Source organism: Ochlerotatus camptorhynchus, unplaced genomic scaffold (assembly GCF_037179485.1).
Source record: "Ochlerotatus camptorhynchus isolate MF236.1 unplaced genomic scaffold, CSIRO-AGI_Acam_v1.1 ptg000491l, whole genome shotgun sequence".
Classification (NCBI taxonomy): Eukaryota; Metazoa; Arthropoda; class Insecta; order Diptera; family Culicidae; genus Ochlerotatus; species Ochlerotatus camptorhynchus.
In genome coordinates this window covers 1353173-1371160 of record NW_027040976.1, presented here as the reverse complement: position 1 = coordinate 1371160, position 17988 = coordinate 1353173, and the positions used below count along the sequence as shown (strand labels likewise).

Genomic DNA, 17988 nt, shown 5'->3' with positions numbered 1-17988 from the left:
CAAGCCAACAGGCTTATTGGTGTTAGTGAAATGTGCAAATGTTTAGTGGTGTTCGTATTTCATTGCAATGTTTATCTTTTTACAAGAAACAGCTGTTGGCAGAGACTTAAAACTCACACGGTAAGAAAAAAGTACCCAACGGCCAGTTCACTTTTACCTACTTTTGACTAGTTTGTCTCATTTTCACCTTCTAATGTTGTCAAAAAAGAAGGAGCAAAACCACCCAACAGGGGTAGTAAAGTGTGGGAACCCAACGTTGGGTATAATCATATTTACCTACTGTTGGGTACAACTAACTTACTTTTGGTTAAAAAGCTATTGGAAAATTCCATACGAACTGCACACAAGTAAATCAAAATTACTTTGACCCGCTTTACATACTTTTGGGTTCCTGTACTATAGTGCCGAGATGAGTGAAAAGAACTTAATTTTGGGTACTTTTTTCTAACCGTGCACTGTTCGCAGTCATTATGGTAGAGTGGCGTCGAGTGCTCAGCAATGTTTACAATATTTCTCGCGTCACTTTTCAAATAGACCAATGTAACATATCCACCATTTTGAGAAAATCGAAGTTGAAGTTCGACAGATTATTATTTTAACTGTTTAAAAACAATACATTTTGCATTACTATTTTTAATGTAGTCAGCATATAATAACGTTGAAAATTCAGAAGAAACGGTAAAATCACAATTTTACTTTGAATTTCATGCTACAGCATAGAAAAAATCACATAGGACGTTTTGACAAGTCGAGTTGTACATCGGACATGTTACATTGGACGATTTTTCTCAATGACATAGTCAATGAGTATTACATTGGACATTTTGTCTACATCATACTAGATTCCCTTTCACAGATTTCAGAGTATAGTACCCAACTTTAGATTGGCCCCGCCTTTGGAATATGAGCACCAATCATGTTAGGCAGTCCGAATGACCGAAGTAACAATCATGTACCCATCATTTCAAACTGTACATTGGACAATTTTTGATCAATGATTATCTTAAATAAATGAAAGTAAATTTGGATGGATGTTTTTGTATCACATACAATGATAGAAGAGCAATAGTTTGTATCGCTTAACTCGATTTGTTTACATTTGTTACATTGGTCTATTTGAAAAGTGACGCGAGATTTTTGCTTCCAACACCAGCAAGCTGCCTACGCAAACCCCACACGCATCAATATATTGACGCGAAGGGGAATTGTTGACAATAATATTGATGATGTGAATTCAGAAATATTGTCAATCTCGATGTATTGACGATAATATAGAATGTATTGACAATACGATTACTGTCAATAAAAGCAATCGTGTAGGGTCCACTTAATACCATTTTCAAGTGCGAAGTTTGTTATCGTACACCGAAAAAAGTTTGCATATAGTTACCATTGGGAACGCACATGATATTTTTCCAATAACAAAACTAATGATTTTTATCTGAAATTCACATAACATTCATATGATCACATGAATTCTATGTGATAAATCACATAAATTTCATTGCACACATAAAGTTCATGTGATTTTGTAGTGCGATTCCCAATTATGAGATCACATGAAAGTTATGTGAAATTCTAATGGATATTTTCCATCGGAAATGTGATTTATTTTTGGAGTGTAGCACTTTCGCTCCAGCCAAAAATCTCGCGTCACTTTTACTTTCATTTATTTAAGATAATTATAGGTCAAAAATTGTCCAATGTACAGTTTTAAATGATGGCTACATGATTGGTGCTCATTTTCTAAAGGCGGGGCCAATCTAAAATTAGGTACTCTACTCTGAAATCTGTGAAAAGGAATCTAGTATCATGTAGAACAAAACGTCCAATGTAACACTCATTGATTATGTCATTGAGAAAAATTGTCCAATGTAACATGTCCGATGTACAACTTGACTAGACAAAACGTCCTATGTGGTTTTTTTTTATATTGTAGCATGAAATTCAAAATAAAATTGTGATTTTTCCGTTTCTATTAAATTTTCAACATTATTATTCACTGACATTAAAAAATAGTATTGCAAAATGTATTGTTTCTAAACAGTTAAAATAATAATCTGTTGAACTTCGATTTTCTCAAAATGGTGGATATGTTCCCTAATAAAAATTGTATGGTTAATTTGCTTAACATTCCACTGCGTCCTAGCAAGAAGTACGGTCGACTTAGTTCGCGCTCCGCTATTTTGGAAGTTTTCTCGCTATTCGCTTGATTTAAATTGTCAGTTTTTTCTCGCTTAGAGTTCCCAGCTAAATCATTAACTAAAAGTGAGTTTTTTTCTGAGAAGAAAGTGTGTTTTCGGCATCATCGGAAGGAAAATTGTTTTTACGATTGCCAATTCGCCAACCATTTTGCACACCATCGGTGCGTGGTAACGCATACCTGCACACGGATCATCGTCATCGAGTGTCAGCATCTGCCTCCGCATTTACACCGCTCATCTATCATCGTGTGTTCAGCTGAGTGCCGACCCTCACATAAGCACACACCAACGAAGACCGCCCGCACACGCTGATCGAAGATCATCCACGCTGCGCGTCGCTCCGCTGCTGCCGTTTAAACGCTCGGTGGTAGTAGTATAGGATTATCAGATAAGTTTTTGTTCTTGTTTCTCTCTTTCACCCACAGTTAAATTTTAAGTTTGTGTTCTGTGTTTGTAGTTTTTTTTTTGTGTATTGTGTCCGAGTGATTATCGTTTCAGTGGTAGAGCGTTTTTCGCTCCCACTAGTACGGCAAAATGGACATTTTGTCGCAAGACGAAATGGACGTTTTGTCGGAAGATGACACCACTTTGCCACGCGATGGCAAGAAGGGTCGAAAACGTACGTCATCTCTCCCTGGTTCATCGTCTCAGTCTGGCAAAGGACAGGCTCAGGTAAACCCCCGATCGCGAGCCTATCCAGATGACTCGACTGGCCCATGGGTTGTCTACTTTCAGCCCAGAAACAAACCTTTGAATGTAATGCAAATTACTAATGATCTGACGAAGCGATACTCGGCCGTGACTGAAATCACGAAGGTTAGGCACAATAAACTTCGTGTCTCCGTCTCTAACCTGAAGCAGGCTAACGAGATTGCTGCCTCCCAGCTCTTCACGCTCGAGTACAGAGTTTACATCCCAGCTCGTGATGTGGAGATCGAAGGTGTGGTCACCGAAGCGAGTCTGACCCCCGAGATCTTGGAGAAGCAGGCGGTTGGCCGTTTCAAGAACCGTTTGCTTCCTCCGGTGAAGATACTGGATGTCCAAAAACTGGGCTCAGTATCTGTCAGCGAGGGTAAAAAGAGTTTTACCCCCACAGACTCGTTCCGTGTGACCTTTTCTGGTTCAGCCCTTCCTCACTACATCGAGCTGGGAAAACTTCGACTACCTGTGCGCTTGTTCGTTCCCCGGGTCATGAACTGCCAAAACTGTAAGCAGTTGGGACATACGGCCTCCCACTGTGGCAGCAAGGCACGCTGTTCCAAATGCGGAGAGAAGCATGGGGATGACACCTGTGCAGCTACCGCACCAAAATGCGTGTACTGTAAGGGAACTCCTCATGCTATCTCGTCATGCCCGGTGTACAAACAACGCGGGGAGAAATTACAACGCTCACTTAAGGAACGTTCCCGGCAGTCTTTTGCAGAAATGCTTAAGACGGCCACGCCATCGACCAACGACAAAAATCCCTTTTCTCTTTTGTCAGATGACGAGACTGACTCTGACTTGGCTGAGGAGGGAACTTCTTTCTGTCTTTCAGCACGGAAACGAAAACGCATCCGTTCGCGGAAAGTTGAGAATGAAGAACCCCAAATCAGCTTGCCCAAATCAAGGAGTGGTGGAAAAAAGGAAGTTTCTACTCCTCCTGGATTCAGAAGAACTGACTATACCCAGGATTTTCCACCTCTCCCGGGGACATCCAAAACCCCTGATGTCCCATTTTTAAGAACAGAAGCCCCTTCTTCATCTGGGTTGTTCTCATTTGATAAAATTGTGGACGATATTCTCAAGTACCTGAATATTTCTGATCCTCTCAAAAGCATTGTTCTGGCAATGCTTCCTACTGTGAAGACCCTCTTGAAGCAATTGACATTGAAGTGGCCCCTCATTGCAGCAATCATTTCCTTCGATGGATAATTTTCCAAACGAGGTCGGGGATTTGATCACTATTCTACAGTGGAATTGTCGAAGTCTTATTCCTAAGTTAGACTCTTTTAAGTTTTTAGTTCACAATAATGATTGTGATGCATTTGCTCTTTGTGAAACTTGGCTCTCTTCAGATATAGATCTTCCTTTTTATGATTTTAACATTATTCGACTGGATCGTGAGGATTCGCGTGGAGGAGGGGTACTTTTGGGGATCAAAAAGTGCCATTCTTTCTATAGAGTGAATCTTCCACAATTTACAGGTATTGAAGTTGTCGCATGTCAGGCTATTTTTAAAGGTAAGAGCCTTTGTATTGCTTCGTTGGATTGCACGTGGAATGTGATCCAGGATCCCCACGGTAGTGATCACTTGCCGATCAAAATTTCGATTGTCAGTGGGTTCAATCCGTCGGAATCCGTTAACGTCGCGTACGACCTTACCCGTAATATCGATTGGACAACGTTCAAGACCGCGATAGAGGAAGCCGTGTCGTCGGTAGAAGGGCTTCCACCGTTGGAGGAATATAACTTCCTCTCCAATTTGGTCTTGGATAGCGCGCTTCGAGCTCAAACTCGGCCGGTTCCTGGAACGTCTTTGCGTAGGAAACCTCCTTCCCCTTGGTGGGACCACCAATGCACTGAGGTTTATCGTAAAAAGTCCGACGCGTTTAAGCTTTTCCGGAAACGTGGAACACCCGTGTATTTCGAAGCGTACTCGGCTCTTGAACGCGAACTCAAGAGCCTCATCAAAGCCAAGAAACGCGGATACTGGCGGCAATTCGTGGACGGATTATCGCGCGAAACGTCGATGAATACGCTTTGGAACGCGGCGCGAAGGATGCGTAACCGGTCTTCGAACAACGAGAGCGAGGAGTACTCAGATCGTTGGATTCTCAAGTTCGCGCGAAAAGTATGTCCTGATTCCGTGCCGGCACAGATGATTCCTCGCGAAACGACGAATTCTGTAGACGAGATCAGCCAGCCTTTTTCAATGCTGGAACTCTCACTCGCGCTCCTTTCGTGTGGCAATTCGGCTCCGGGGGCTGATAGAATCAAGTTCAACTTGTTGAAGAACCTCCCAGACGTCGCTAAGAGGCGCATGTTGAACTTGTTTTGTCAGTTCCTGGAGCTCAATATTGTTCCGGATGATTGGAGGCAAGTGAGAGTTATAGCCATTAAAAAGCCTGGAAAACCCGCTTCAGATCATAACTCGTATCGTCCCATCGCGATGTTATCGTGCATTCGAAAATTGTTGGAGAAAATGATCCTTTTTCGCTTGGACAAATGGGTTGAGACGAACCACCTACTCTCAGATACTCAATTTGGATTCCGTAGGGGCAAGGGAACGAACGACTGTCTCGCGTTGCTTTCCACAGAAATTCAGTTGGCTTTTGCTAAAAAAGAGCAAATGGCTTCTGTATTCTTGGATATCAAGGGGGCTTTTGATTCAGTATCCGTTGAAGTCCTTTCAGACAAACTCCACGCTTGTGGCCTTTCTCCATTAATAAATAACTTTTTGTACAATTTGCTGTCAGAGAAACATATGAGCTTTTCTCATGGAAACTCTACAGCTTCTCGATTTAGTTACATGGGTCTCCCCCAGGGCTCATGTTTAAGCCCCCTTTTGTATAATTTCTACGTCAGAGAAATTGACAATTGTCTAAGTGACAACTGCACGTTGAGACAACTTGCAGATGACGGCGTAGTGTCTATGACAGGGCCCAAAGGGGTCGACCTGCAAGGACCCTTACAGGATACCTTAGACAATTTGTCTACTTGGGCTATTCAGCTAGGTATCGAATTCTCCACGGAGAAAACTGAGTTGGTCGTTTTTTCTAGGAAGCATAGCCCAGCACAACCAAAGCTTCAACTTTTGGGTAAACCGATCACTCATTCTATGTCCTTCAAATATCTTGGGGTCTGGTTCGATTCCAAATGCACCTGGAGATCCCACATTGAGTATCTGAGACGAAAATGCCAACAAAGGATCAATTTTCTCCGAACAATTACCGGAACGTGGTGGGGAGCCCATCCGCAAGATCTTCTAACGTTGTACCGGACAACGATTTTATCGGTTTTAGAATACGGTAGTTTTTGTTTCCAGTCGGCGGCTAAAACTCACATCATCAAACTGGAACGTATCCAGTATCGTTGTCTTCGTATCGCGTTAGGATGCATGCACTCGACTCATACGATGAGTCTAGAAGTGTTGGCGGGCATGTTGCCACTATCGGATCGGTTTTCGGAATTGTCCCTCAGGCTCCTCACCCGTTGCGAAGTTATGAACCCACTGGTAATCGAAAACTTTGAAAAGCTTCTTGAGCTGAACCCTCAAACTCGTTTTATGTCATTGTACTACGTGTACATAACACAGGATGTCAGCCCTTCACAGCATAATCCTCATCGTGTATGCTTCTCCGACTTCGGCAATTCAGTTAGTTTTGATTTATCTATGACGCGGGAGATTCGTGGGATCCCAGAACATCATCGTTCCATGATCGCAAAGTTTGGCCAAGTTGATTCCGCAAGATCGTTCTTCACAGATGGATCACTAATAGAGTCGTCCGCTGGTTTTGGTATTTTTAACGAATTTCATAGCGCCTCTCGAATGCTTCAAGCTCCTTGTTCCGTATATGTTGCTGAGCTGGCGGCAATACATTATACGCTAGAAACGATCGCCTCACTTGAACCAGATCATTATTTTATTTTACGGATAGTCTCAGTTCTGTCGAGGCTATTTGCTCTATGAGGCCGGTAAAGCACTCCTCGTATTTTCTCATGAAAATACGAGAGCTTTTAAGTGCTTTATCTTTAAGATCTTTTGTCATCACCTTTGCATGGGTCCCATCTCATTGCTCGATTCCGGGCAATGAGATGGCTGACTCACTTGCTAAGGTGGGCGCTATGGAAGGCGATATTTACGATCGACAAATCGCCTACGATGAATTTTTCTTCATTTATCGTCAACAGTCACTCGTCAGCTGGCAGAATAAGTGGAGTGAAGGGAGTTTGGGACGATGGCTATATTCGATCATCCCTAAGGTGTCGAAGAGTTCTTGGTTCAAGGGGTTGGATGTGGGTCGAGACTTCATTCGTATGATGTCTCGCCTCATGTCCAATCACTATTCGTTAAACGCTCACTTGTTCCGTGTTGGGCTGAAGGACAGCAGTCTCTGTGAATGTGGACAAGGTTACCAGGACGCAGATCACATTATTTGGTCTTGTGCTGAGCATCGCGGAATCAGATCTGAACTGTACGATTCCCTTCGGGCTCGAGGTAGACAACCTAATGTTCCAGTTCGGGATATTTTGGCTAGACGCGATCTGGAGTTTATGAAACTCATATATGTTTACTTTAAGAATATTAACATTAGATTGTAAGTTTTATTAACCTTGTGTTTAGTTTGTATTTTGTACGTGTGGGTTTTTTTATGTTTGTTTTCAAGATGAATAGAAATTAGTTCATGTTTTAGGATTAATTAAATATTTGTATCGTAAACCACATTTCAAACCTCCCTCTCCCTTTTCCCATCCAAAAAATTGTAAATCCCCACTAACCTCGAGACAATCGCGAGTATCCGGTCCAGCTCCTTTAACTTTAAATATAAGAAATCAATAATGTATAACAAAAATGATAACTCGGCTCTGTAAAGTTTATTCGATTGAGCCTGTACAAATAAAGTAGTTAATAAAAAAAAAAAAAAAAAAAAAATTTGCTTAACGACGTGTTCTGGGTATCATCCAAACCATTTATGGAATAGTTCAATGATTTGGGTTATCGTTCGTTTATGATTATTTTTTATTAGGGTTACAATGGTCTATTTTAAAAGTGACGCGTAAATATTTGAAATGTAATAGTAAATTTATTGATAATGTATCCAAGATAAAATCAGTTGCAATGAAGTTTGCTTGTTTTGTTATATCAGCGAAAAATATGGCAATTCGAAAAGCAGAACTTTAACTTGAACTATGGGCGATTGAATTTAAGGATGGGACTATTTTCCTTGGGACAAACTGACTTGACTCGATGTTGTTGTTGGAACGCAACGCAGCTGAATTGGAAGCAAAGTATAGTAAACCCACGGATGCAGCAGAGCTCCAAAAAACAACTACTGGCATGGGTTCGTTCCCACAGTACGAAGAGTATGAGATAATCCCTGGAAAGAAGAAACACGAAAAGTAGAAGGAATGTGATACAAACTAACTACGTCAGTTGGTGTAAGTTTTTAAAATAATAGAGTAATTTATTTGTTTCTGAAGAGAAGCGTAATTGTGTATATATACAATTATATCAATAGGATTAATAAATTGGGGTAGATAGGTTAGTGTTGTTATGCCGAAAGTGGAGGCAGCTAGGTTGGGTTAATATATTAGGATGAGCATTGGTTTCATGGCATAAAAACATTGATCGTTGTTCAAAGTATGTATGCTCTGGGTGTCGCAGCGGCCCTCATCATGCATATTCCTTCTCGATGCTTGACATTCTTCAAGAATGCAGCCAGCCTGATGCCTTTCCATACAAGGTTAAAAGTTTCAAGCTACATAATGCTCTAGTGCTAATGGCCCTGGGTGGCTCTAAAGTGCACAATACAACAATGTGGGTAATTGACCCCCTTTGATTTTACTGAATTTGATTTGATCTTATAGGTTTGGGGTGGGATTTGGTTAAATTTTGATTTGATTTTGGGAAGGGCATGGAATGGACGAGGAAGGACCGCTTAGGAATATACCATTAATTATTAAGGTGTTAAACGGATTGGGGGAATTGAATTACCAATCTTTTTGGTCTACGTTGTGGCATCGTGTGCTGTAAGGTACCAGGTGACAACTAGTAGTCCTGTGTCGGTGGGATTGCTGGAGGTGACCAACTGATTGCCTGTCGTCTGCTCTAGTTGCCTCAATCATAGCGTTCCGCCCACTATCTCGCAGTGTATTGTGTGTAGCTGAGTGGAGTGGAGGTAGGGAGAGCAATTGGTACATGACCAAGTCCCCTGGTTCTTACCCCGTAACGTGGGTTGATCACGTTTTCGTGGTACGTTACGCGATGTAAGATCTACCACCGATTCCTAGTCCTGACTACTTCAAACTAGGGGAACGGGATTTTTCAGTAATCAAAGGAACACATCTTATAACGAATTCGTTTATTATCGGGGTTGGAACCAGCTTCAACCCAGTGCGAAACCGAACTTTTTGTCAGTGTGAACCTCAACCTGAGCTAGGTTTAAAAAAAAAAACGAGCAAACTGACGTTTGTCAGAAAACAAGCAGACCCAATCTTGATACCCGATCCAGGTTGGAACTGAATAATAAACGAATTCGCTATTAGTCATTGTTACTTTTTATGCCTTGTTGATAGTGACAAGACTCGGCTTCATCTATGTGATTCCTAATCTTCTATTCGTTGTTCCCTAGTTTGAAGTGCTTAAGACTAGGGTTCTGATGCATGGTGTCGGTGTCATTCCTTAATTTTGTTGCTAAGAAATCCAATTTGGACTGACAAAGGGGCGCACCTTTGGAGGGTGTTTCAACACTAGCGGGACCTTTCAATTAGAGTCGGATCCTTGCGATGAATGCAAGAATGACAACTGTTAAAAAAAATCGATGGAGAAATACATGCACTGAACTAAGGACACGGAATATACTGCAATAGATCAAATTACTGGTCGCAGTGGTGTTAGGTCCAGAAGAGGAAAAAAAAGTCCCCCCGGTTCTGGACCACACACACAAACACGCGCGTACCCACACTCACACACACACACAACGTCACAAACACTCATGTTTCTGTCTTTGAATTTGAATTTCTTTTTGAGACAAAATTAACGAATGAGCAAGGCTCAACGAATCATTGGGCAACATTCGACCCGGAACAAAAACGAGGGAAATACTGATGCAAGTATATTGGGAATCTACACACCAAGGAATATAAGCCGGCGTAATTTCGTTTCTCTTTTCAGCAAAACAACAAAAACCTTTTATCCATTCTTTTAATCTCCTACTATCCCCTATAAGTGTACTGCCTGGGCAAACAGGAGACAACAGACCTGCTAGTGGAAGAAGGTCGTTATGCTATACCGTTTAGCATAGGCCCACGGCCAAGTTCCCGTATGTACATACTCGTTTGACTGTAGATGAGTTTACGGTAGTCAGCCAGGGTGTGTGCTGAGCAATAACAATAACAACTATATTAGTAGGATAAATAGATTGTTTCCTTCTTTGAAAATCATAATCGTGTTCATGTTGTTCCTTTGTGTCCCAACATGTATGTGTCTGTGTCCTTAGGTGTAAATTTTCCAAGATGTATTTGTGGCTTGCTCTTTTCATGCTCTCGCAACGAGTAAATAGTGAATCATAAAATAGATCGTACACTTTATTCATAGTCCTGACTGGCGCTGGGGTGATAGCTACTTTCACTCGAAATAAGTTTGCTTTGTCATACTACACGAAACGCTTCGCATTCGGGGATTCAATGGTGGATCAGAGTGTGGCCACGCTCTTTGTCGATTTTTTTTTGTTTTCCTAACTAGACAGGTCACCATGGTCAAAGAGCGCTTGGTCGTAGGATTCGGCCTTGACCAGACGGCCACCGAAATAGCGACCATGGAGTGCTTCGCGGGCTTTATCTGCTTCGGCGGCCTGAGAGAACTCGACAAAGATCTTAACGATCACATCCGTATTGTCGTCCTCGGCGTAATCGCCTTCGGACTGGCGCTCCTTGTAGATAATGACCCGCTCCACAATACCGTATTTACCACACTCATCCTGAATCTCATCCTGCAGCGTTTCGTCCACGTCCTCTGGGCCAACCATGTTGCGCAGAATAATCACCTTGCTCTCGCGTGGTCGCATGAGCCTTTGCATAACCAAATGACGTGCGCTTTGTCCTTTGATGGACATTGTTTCTTGTTGCTGCAGCGTCTGTGGTTCTCCTTCTTCCAGGAGTTTCTTTTGTAATTCTTCCTGTTGCTTTTCTTGGGCTTTTTTGAATACTTCTTCTGCCGTTGCATTTGGAATAGCAGCAGCTGCTGCTGCTGCGGCCGCAGCGGCGGCGGCTGCTGCAGCAACCGCAGCCGGGTTCGCTGCGCTTAATACTGATTGCAGTGGTTTAACCGCGTTGACCAAAACCGGATTGACCAGTAAAGACGGGGCCAAGCTGGCAACATTAGTTACCGGTGGAACGAGCAATCCAGGCTGCGAAATTACAGCCGCCTGACCGGTGGCCGCGAGCTGAGCTTGCGCTACCAGATTGACATTGGCAGCCGAAGTGATGGTTTGGGGTATGGGAAGAGTTCCAAGACCAACTTTAAGAGTTGGCGATGATGCCGATAGGCCTAGCACGGCGTTTGTTGCAACAGCGTCCATAGCTTGTATTTTAGCTGTGGCAGCAGCTGCAGCGACGGCTGCTGCCGTTGGCATCGCCGAATTAGCTGCCGGGCCCATCAGCGCATTCGGCGGAGTAATGGAACGACAAACTCTATAAAATTATCAACAAAAAAATATCATTAACATTTTGAATACCAAGCATTTTTCGAAGTAAGTTTCACTTACCTTAATAGTTGTCCACCTAAATCAAACAGATTCATGCTGGCGATAGCTTCAATCGCCGACTGATTCGTCTGGTACTCAATGAACGCGTATCCTTTGTGGGTATGAGCAGTGCTACCCTGCGACATCTTACACGTCATGATAGGCCCAAATGCTTCGAACACACTCTTGATATCCTCTTCCGTCAAATCCGGATGAATCGACGCAATGTAGATACGATTGTAATTTTTCGCTTCCTCTTGGATTTCGTCAATCACCTGCTGAGCCTGTGGCATATTGCTTGGGCGACCAACCTTAATGTTACGGCCACCGAGCATAGCCCCATTCATCTGTTCGAGAGCAAGTTGCGCTCCTTCGGGAATTTCATACTCAACGAAAGCGAAGCCCTTGTGCTTTTGAGTAATCGGATCCCACGACATGTTGATCGACTTGATCGGACCAAACGGCAAGAAAGCAGCTCGGATCGTGTCCTCCTTCAACTCGAACGAAATACTACCGACATAGACTCTGAAAGCAAAACGCAAAATTACTTTACGACCAATGCTCCAAAAAGGGGAAAATTTATGACTACTGAAATTATTTCGTGACCTCAGATCTTATCAGCAAAGAAAAGGTCATCCAAGAACGGAATGCATCTAGCGTTCAAAGCCAGGACTCAACGGTCGTGTCTCTCTTTTAAAAAATGTTTCACATCATCGTCACTGCTTTAGCCGCAGTACTTAGGGTGGTACATCAGTTATGATTATAAGTTCCTATTATGGTACGGTCCAATTATAGCCTATGGGAACATCATAATAGGAAGCTACAGCCTTAACTGGTATATCTACCCTAATAGGTACGAAATAAGAAAGAACAAAATGCTACCAACCTGCACATGAGGGCCAACGCCTGTTGACGTTGAACCTGGGTCCGCTGGCTGGCCAGCTGCTGCTGTTGGTGGGCAAGAGTCTGCTTCATCAGCACCATCTTAATGCTTTGTTCCATAGCGTACTTTTTGGCACGGGTGACCAGTTCATGCTGCTCGGTGGTCAAACGTGGAAGGGCCCCTCCCAAGATGCCGAGAAGGGCGGATCTTGTTCCTGGCCCGAATACCACATCACCTGACTGACGGATGTCATACACCGGTTGTGCAATATAGGGTAGTACTTTTATCTCTACAATTGGGAAAAAAGAATGTGGTTAGACGATCTTGAGAAAATTCGGGAGGAGTTGATTGCTGAAAAAGGCAGACAAAATATTGCCTTCGAGCGACTTATTTTATCGCTTCTGAGCAGAAAATAGGAATCTGACCCATCGAATAAATTCGTGGTGCGCCACCGCCACAGAAGATTTTGAGTATTTTAAAAATAATCTTTCGTAGCTCACTAGCAATCAGAAAATTATACGTCATAGGAGCTCTCTGTAAACCACGTAGACGACTGACGAGGGCTATGGTGACGCATATTTAAAGCCTGAAATCACAATAGTGTTCGAGATCAACTCCCTAGAAAATTGTGTGGCAGTGGCAGTGCAAGTGCCTATGATTAATAGACGCTGGATCGTATCATCTTAAGAAATATAAACATCAGCAGATGACAGCTCAAAGATCGACGGAAAACAAATCAAGGGAAAAAAGACGCTCAAACTACCATCCATTTGTTCCTAACAGAACTTATAGAAATACTGAAGTTTTAGGACCTCAAACAAATTTCAGCGATTTCATATTTGAATTCTTAATCAAGATTTTGGATCCTGGTAAATTGTCAAGGTTCTTGGATGATCTTACAGGAAGAACTTTTCATGGAATTGAGATAAGAATTGGTATAAATCTAAGGGCATTATGTAAAGAACTCTTGCGAAGAATGCCAAGGTAATTCTGGAAAGAATATCATGGGCTTTGCGAATTCAAGGGGAGTCATGAGTATAATTAGAAGAAAGATTAAGTAATAAAGTTAGGGAGAAAAAAAATCAACTGATAGACCTTATTTTATGATTAAGAAATGTTATAACATTTCGAACATTTTGAGTTACTCTACCATTTTTTTGATTTTTTGCACTAGATAAAAGTAAAATTTTAGACTATAGTTCAAGAAGGCTTCACGCATTAAGCCTGCAACAGATGTTTTGTAAAATATGTTCAATGAATTGATGTTTAAACAGGTTGTCAATTTGCTCCATTGACGAAATAGCCCCACTTCTTCCTACATGATAATTTTGAGGAGATTTTCACTGGAATTGTTGTTGCTGAATACACCATTGCAGGAAGCATTACATTTTTTTATATATTTTTTTTAATGGAGTAATTTAATATCATTGCAATTTACAATGCTAACATTAATAGACATAGGACCCAGAACAAACTGTTACAAGACTGGTAGTGATGTAATAGTAGTGACTTTAGTGACTAAAATTACGAAAATAGCGACTTTTATATAATAAATAAATAACCAATGGCGACATTTATATGGTGACTCAGAAATTCAAATACGGTTTGATATTGAAATAAACTCAATTTTTTGTCATGGAACCTAAAATTACATTTAATAAATTCCTCTAATTATTACGAATCTCTCAACAGAATCTTCTGTGAGGAGCAATTGAAGTGATTTGAATAATTTTCTTTTGATTACTTTATACATGATGACCAGAAAACAGCAATTTGAAATTTTCCGGATTTTCTGGAGTTTTGTAAATTTTACTGGTTGTGAAATATACATTTAAACTAATGTATAAATCAATATAGGGCTAAATGGATCATTACTACAACAGCAGTATTTTTCGTAAATTCTGCTTTCGAAACCTTAAAACTTTGTTTATATATAGCAGAACAATCCACAAAATTGGAACTTCTGAATTCCCTGAAAGTCCATTTCAAAATACATTTTAAATTTACATGAATTCTCCTTAGAACTCTCATGCAATTAACCTCATAAATGTTTTAAATTTCTTCTCTGAATGCTCTTGGGCCGTGAATTTCTTATTCTCCTGGTATTTCCTCAGAATTCTCAAACAAAAATCCATCTTAAAATTCCTTTACAACTATCCGCTGAGTTTGGAGACCTTTAAAGTTCACGGGATTTCCAAGGGATTCTCATCAGAGCTCTCTTAAAAAAAATATCAGAACTTATCTTAAATACTTATTAGAATGTGGATCAAGAATCCTCATCCAATAGTCATAAAATTCTATTCAGAACTCTCTTTTATGCACCTGGACCTCGTCTCTCAATTATCATGGCATTCATCCAAACATTGTGTTTTGGAGCTGAATTTTGCGTTCTAATAATTTAATATCAAAAGTGATGCTCGTATGTGTCGTTTTTTCACCTCCGCTCTAGATAATTCTTAAAAGACAAAATCTATTACAGATCGGTATCCTTGAAAAGTTTCCAAGGTTCATAATTTATTTTCGGAAAAACGAAGTTTATTTTCCCCGATTTGTCCTCGAAATTCAAGGTTTTTCGCAGCTTTTTGCACGGTGTTTTAAAATTCCTTGATTTATTTTCCCGTTACCCTGGTTATAATTGTTTATTTTTAAACAAATATGAATATTTCTACTGTGGACTTCCTTAGTGCCAAGTACTCAATTTAAACATTTTGATGATGTTTTTCACTATTTTGAGGGAATTAGTGACTTTTTGGTGCAAAAAGTGATTTTTTAGTGACTGACATAAAAATAGTGACCTAGTCACTAAAATTTGACCTGCTACCAGCCCTGCTGTTAAGATCTCCTGTTGCGGTAATGCGGTTATCTTGAGCGCGTTTTACCGTCTCAATTCTGCGGAAGAATGTTATATAAGCTCTGCCACCGTGGTCTGTTTGCTTAATTCTTATCCTCATCATGCAACGCCGATACAACACAACACTATGTTGCATTTCTTTGCTTTCGCCCTATACAATTAAAAAAACCTCCTTTAATCTGAATTATTGACAGTCAGTAGTTATCCCCTTACGGCGGATACAAGAACTACCAAAATGATGATGATGTCAACATTTTACGCACCAAGGAAGCGACATTTTAAAATGCATTCCGAACAGTGTTTTAATTTTATTTCAATAATGCTATAAATAAAACCATTATTATTATTTTGTTTCAATATTTTGAAAATCGAACCGTGCAAAACTCAGAAATCATCATCATTTCGATAGTTCTTATATCCACCGCCAGGAGATAACTTTTGATAGCCAATTAGGTCAGAGGGCGAGCTGCCTTCGATCGTATGGGCTGGTTGAAAATCGACTTGAGAATGTACGGCGAAATTCACTTTTAATTAAAAATATCAATGGTGCGATTTGTTCGATATATTATTTCTACATAATGTAACTATTACTAAAAACAACAATATGTAGAAATTTTCTCACCAATACTAGAAGCATGCTTTGAAGAAAAATTGACGATTTTTCGAAAATCTCCGCACCGCAAAACTGGTTTATCCACCACTGGCGGGGCGACATCTGTCGGATTTGATGGTGGAAACTATTACTCAGTTGCATAAAATGCAGAAAAGGTGCTGATTAGCTGTCAAACATTTTTAGAGGTCGATTACTTCATCTGCGCTAAAATCCTAAACCAGGTTTACCCTGTTAGGAAGCATGCATAAATGACGTAGAATTTGAAGGGGGGAGAGCCAGAAGGGAAGACCAGCCATGCATTGGTATAACAAAATACACTACGAGGGAAAGGGTGGTCAAAAACTTGTTAAAAATATTCTACGTCATTCAATCCATATCCATATGGTTAAACCTGGTCAAGCGCAGATGAACTGATTACCTAAAAGAGGTACGCACCAACAAGTTGTCTTCGTGTTGCTACACTGAGGAAATATTACGTATGAGCTCCATAAGATATGCTTATGTAATTTCGACAAAAGAAAAAACTTTGAAATTCATAAGAAGTTCTTATGAAATGACGTCAGTGGCGTTGATGTTCTTTTTCATACTATGGTCTAGAATTTTTAATAAGATAATCTTATGAGCGGACATCTAATCTATTTTATGGATTTCATAAGACACTCTAATGGAATTAAGTTTATGTATACATGGAGCATCTTGAACATTAATAATACCGAACCTGCAATACATTATATGAATGAATTATTACTGCTTGCTTAGTAATGAAACCTTCCCCCTTATTCTGCGGCGCGAGTGAGGTGAGGTGACTCGCTGTCACTAGTGAGGTGACACAAGTCACCGCGAGTGAGGTGACTCTTCATTTGATTTGTACGGAGAGTCACCTCACTCGCGGTGACTTGTGTCACCTCACTAGTGACAGCGAGTCACCTCACCTCACTCGCGGCGCAGAATAAAGGGAATTACCTTCGACAGTGAGCATACATAAGGGCGTGCACGCGATGATCGATTCTCTTCATCGATTTTCTCTTTGCATTGCTACAGCTAACCGAAACAATTTTGTAGAATTTGTTCAATGCAGAGTTGTAACAGGTTGTATTGGCTATCAAAACCAACACACTTAGATTGTTTTGTCGATACTGGTAAAAAATCTAAGTGTGAACAGCAAACGCACCGAGAAACGTTAAATCTAGCGAGTTATTAACAAAAGAGAAAATCGATGAAGAGAATCGATCATCGCGTATACGCCCTTATGCATGATCACTGTCGACTTATCTTATAAAATTATGTTTTTAGTTACCTTTTACGACGCTAGCTGGTGCGCTAAACAGCGTGTTCTTGTCCACTGCGTGATGTATGAAAAAGGAAAAAATTTAGTGTTAATAGAATATTTTTGATAGCACTCACACCTCTTGTGTGCATCTAACCGCTCTTTCTATTAAACGGTTCTCGGTTGTCAGGCCGAAGTACGAAACCCTAAGGTCGCGCAAAGTACGAATGGATTATTAGGCCGACGTGGTTGTCTCACTAACAGGCCGACATTTGTTGACTAAAACTCATTCCTGGTACAACAAATTCAACTTCTTTTTATCATATCTCCGGATCCAAATGTCCGGTTGACGTAAAATTGAATAGGATTCTCAGGGAGTCCGATACGAATAAAGTTATCATGACCAAAGGTGTACGAAAACAAATAGGTAGTAAGTACGACCATCACCAGCTTTACAACATTTCAAGAAAACGCTCTTCATGGATTCTATTCTGCATTTTGGGACATTCACCCGTAAATTCTCGTTTACGTTCGAACCGCATTTTCCATACAAACGAACTTTCGAAACCTCTGATCTTTACATTGAAGCCGTAGATCGTAGCCTATCAATCTGTAGGATATTTGTCAGTGAAAGGTGTGACTACAGAAAACTAGATGTGGTGACAAGCAACGGAAACTAATAGCGAATTCGTTTATTATTGAGTTCCAACCTGGATCGGGTATC

General features: G+C 40.8%; 1 protein-coding gene across 1 annotated transcript in view; it reads right to left on the bottom strand.

Annotated features, from left to right (window-relative positions):
• Positions 1–10067: 10067 nt before the first annotated feature.
• The window catches only part of LOC135712519 (poly(U)-binding-splicing factor half pint-like), a 31701-nt gene continuing 23780 nt past the window's right edge, over positions 10068–17988 (bottom strand). The window contains exons 3-6 of the mRNA XM_065235469.1: positions 17295–17339; positions 12537–12822; positions 11672–12175; positions 10068–11597 (exon numbers count right to left, since the gene is read on the bottom strand). Of these exons, the coding sequence (XP_065091541.1) occupies positions 10643–11597; positions 11672–12175; positions 12537–12822; positions 17295–17339 (1790 nt within the window). The 3' untranslated portion in view covers positions 10068–10642. The remainder of the gene's footprint in view (positions 11598–11671; positions 12176–12536; positions 12823–17294; positions 17340–17988) is intronic.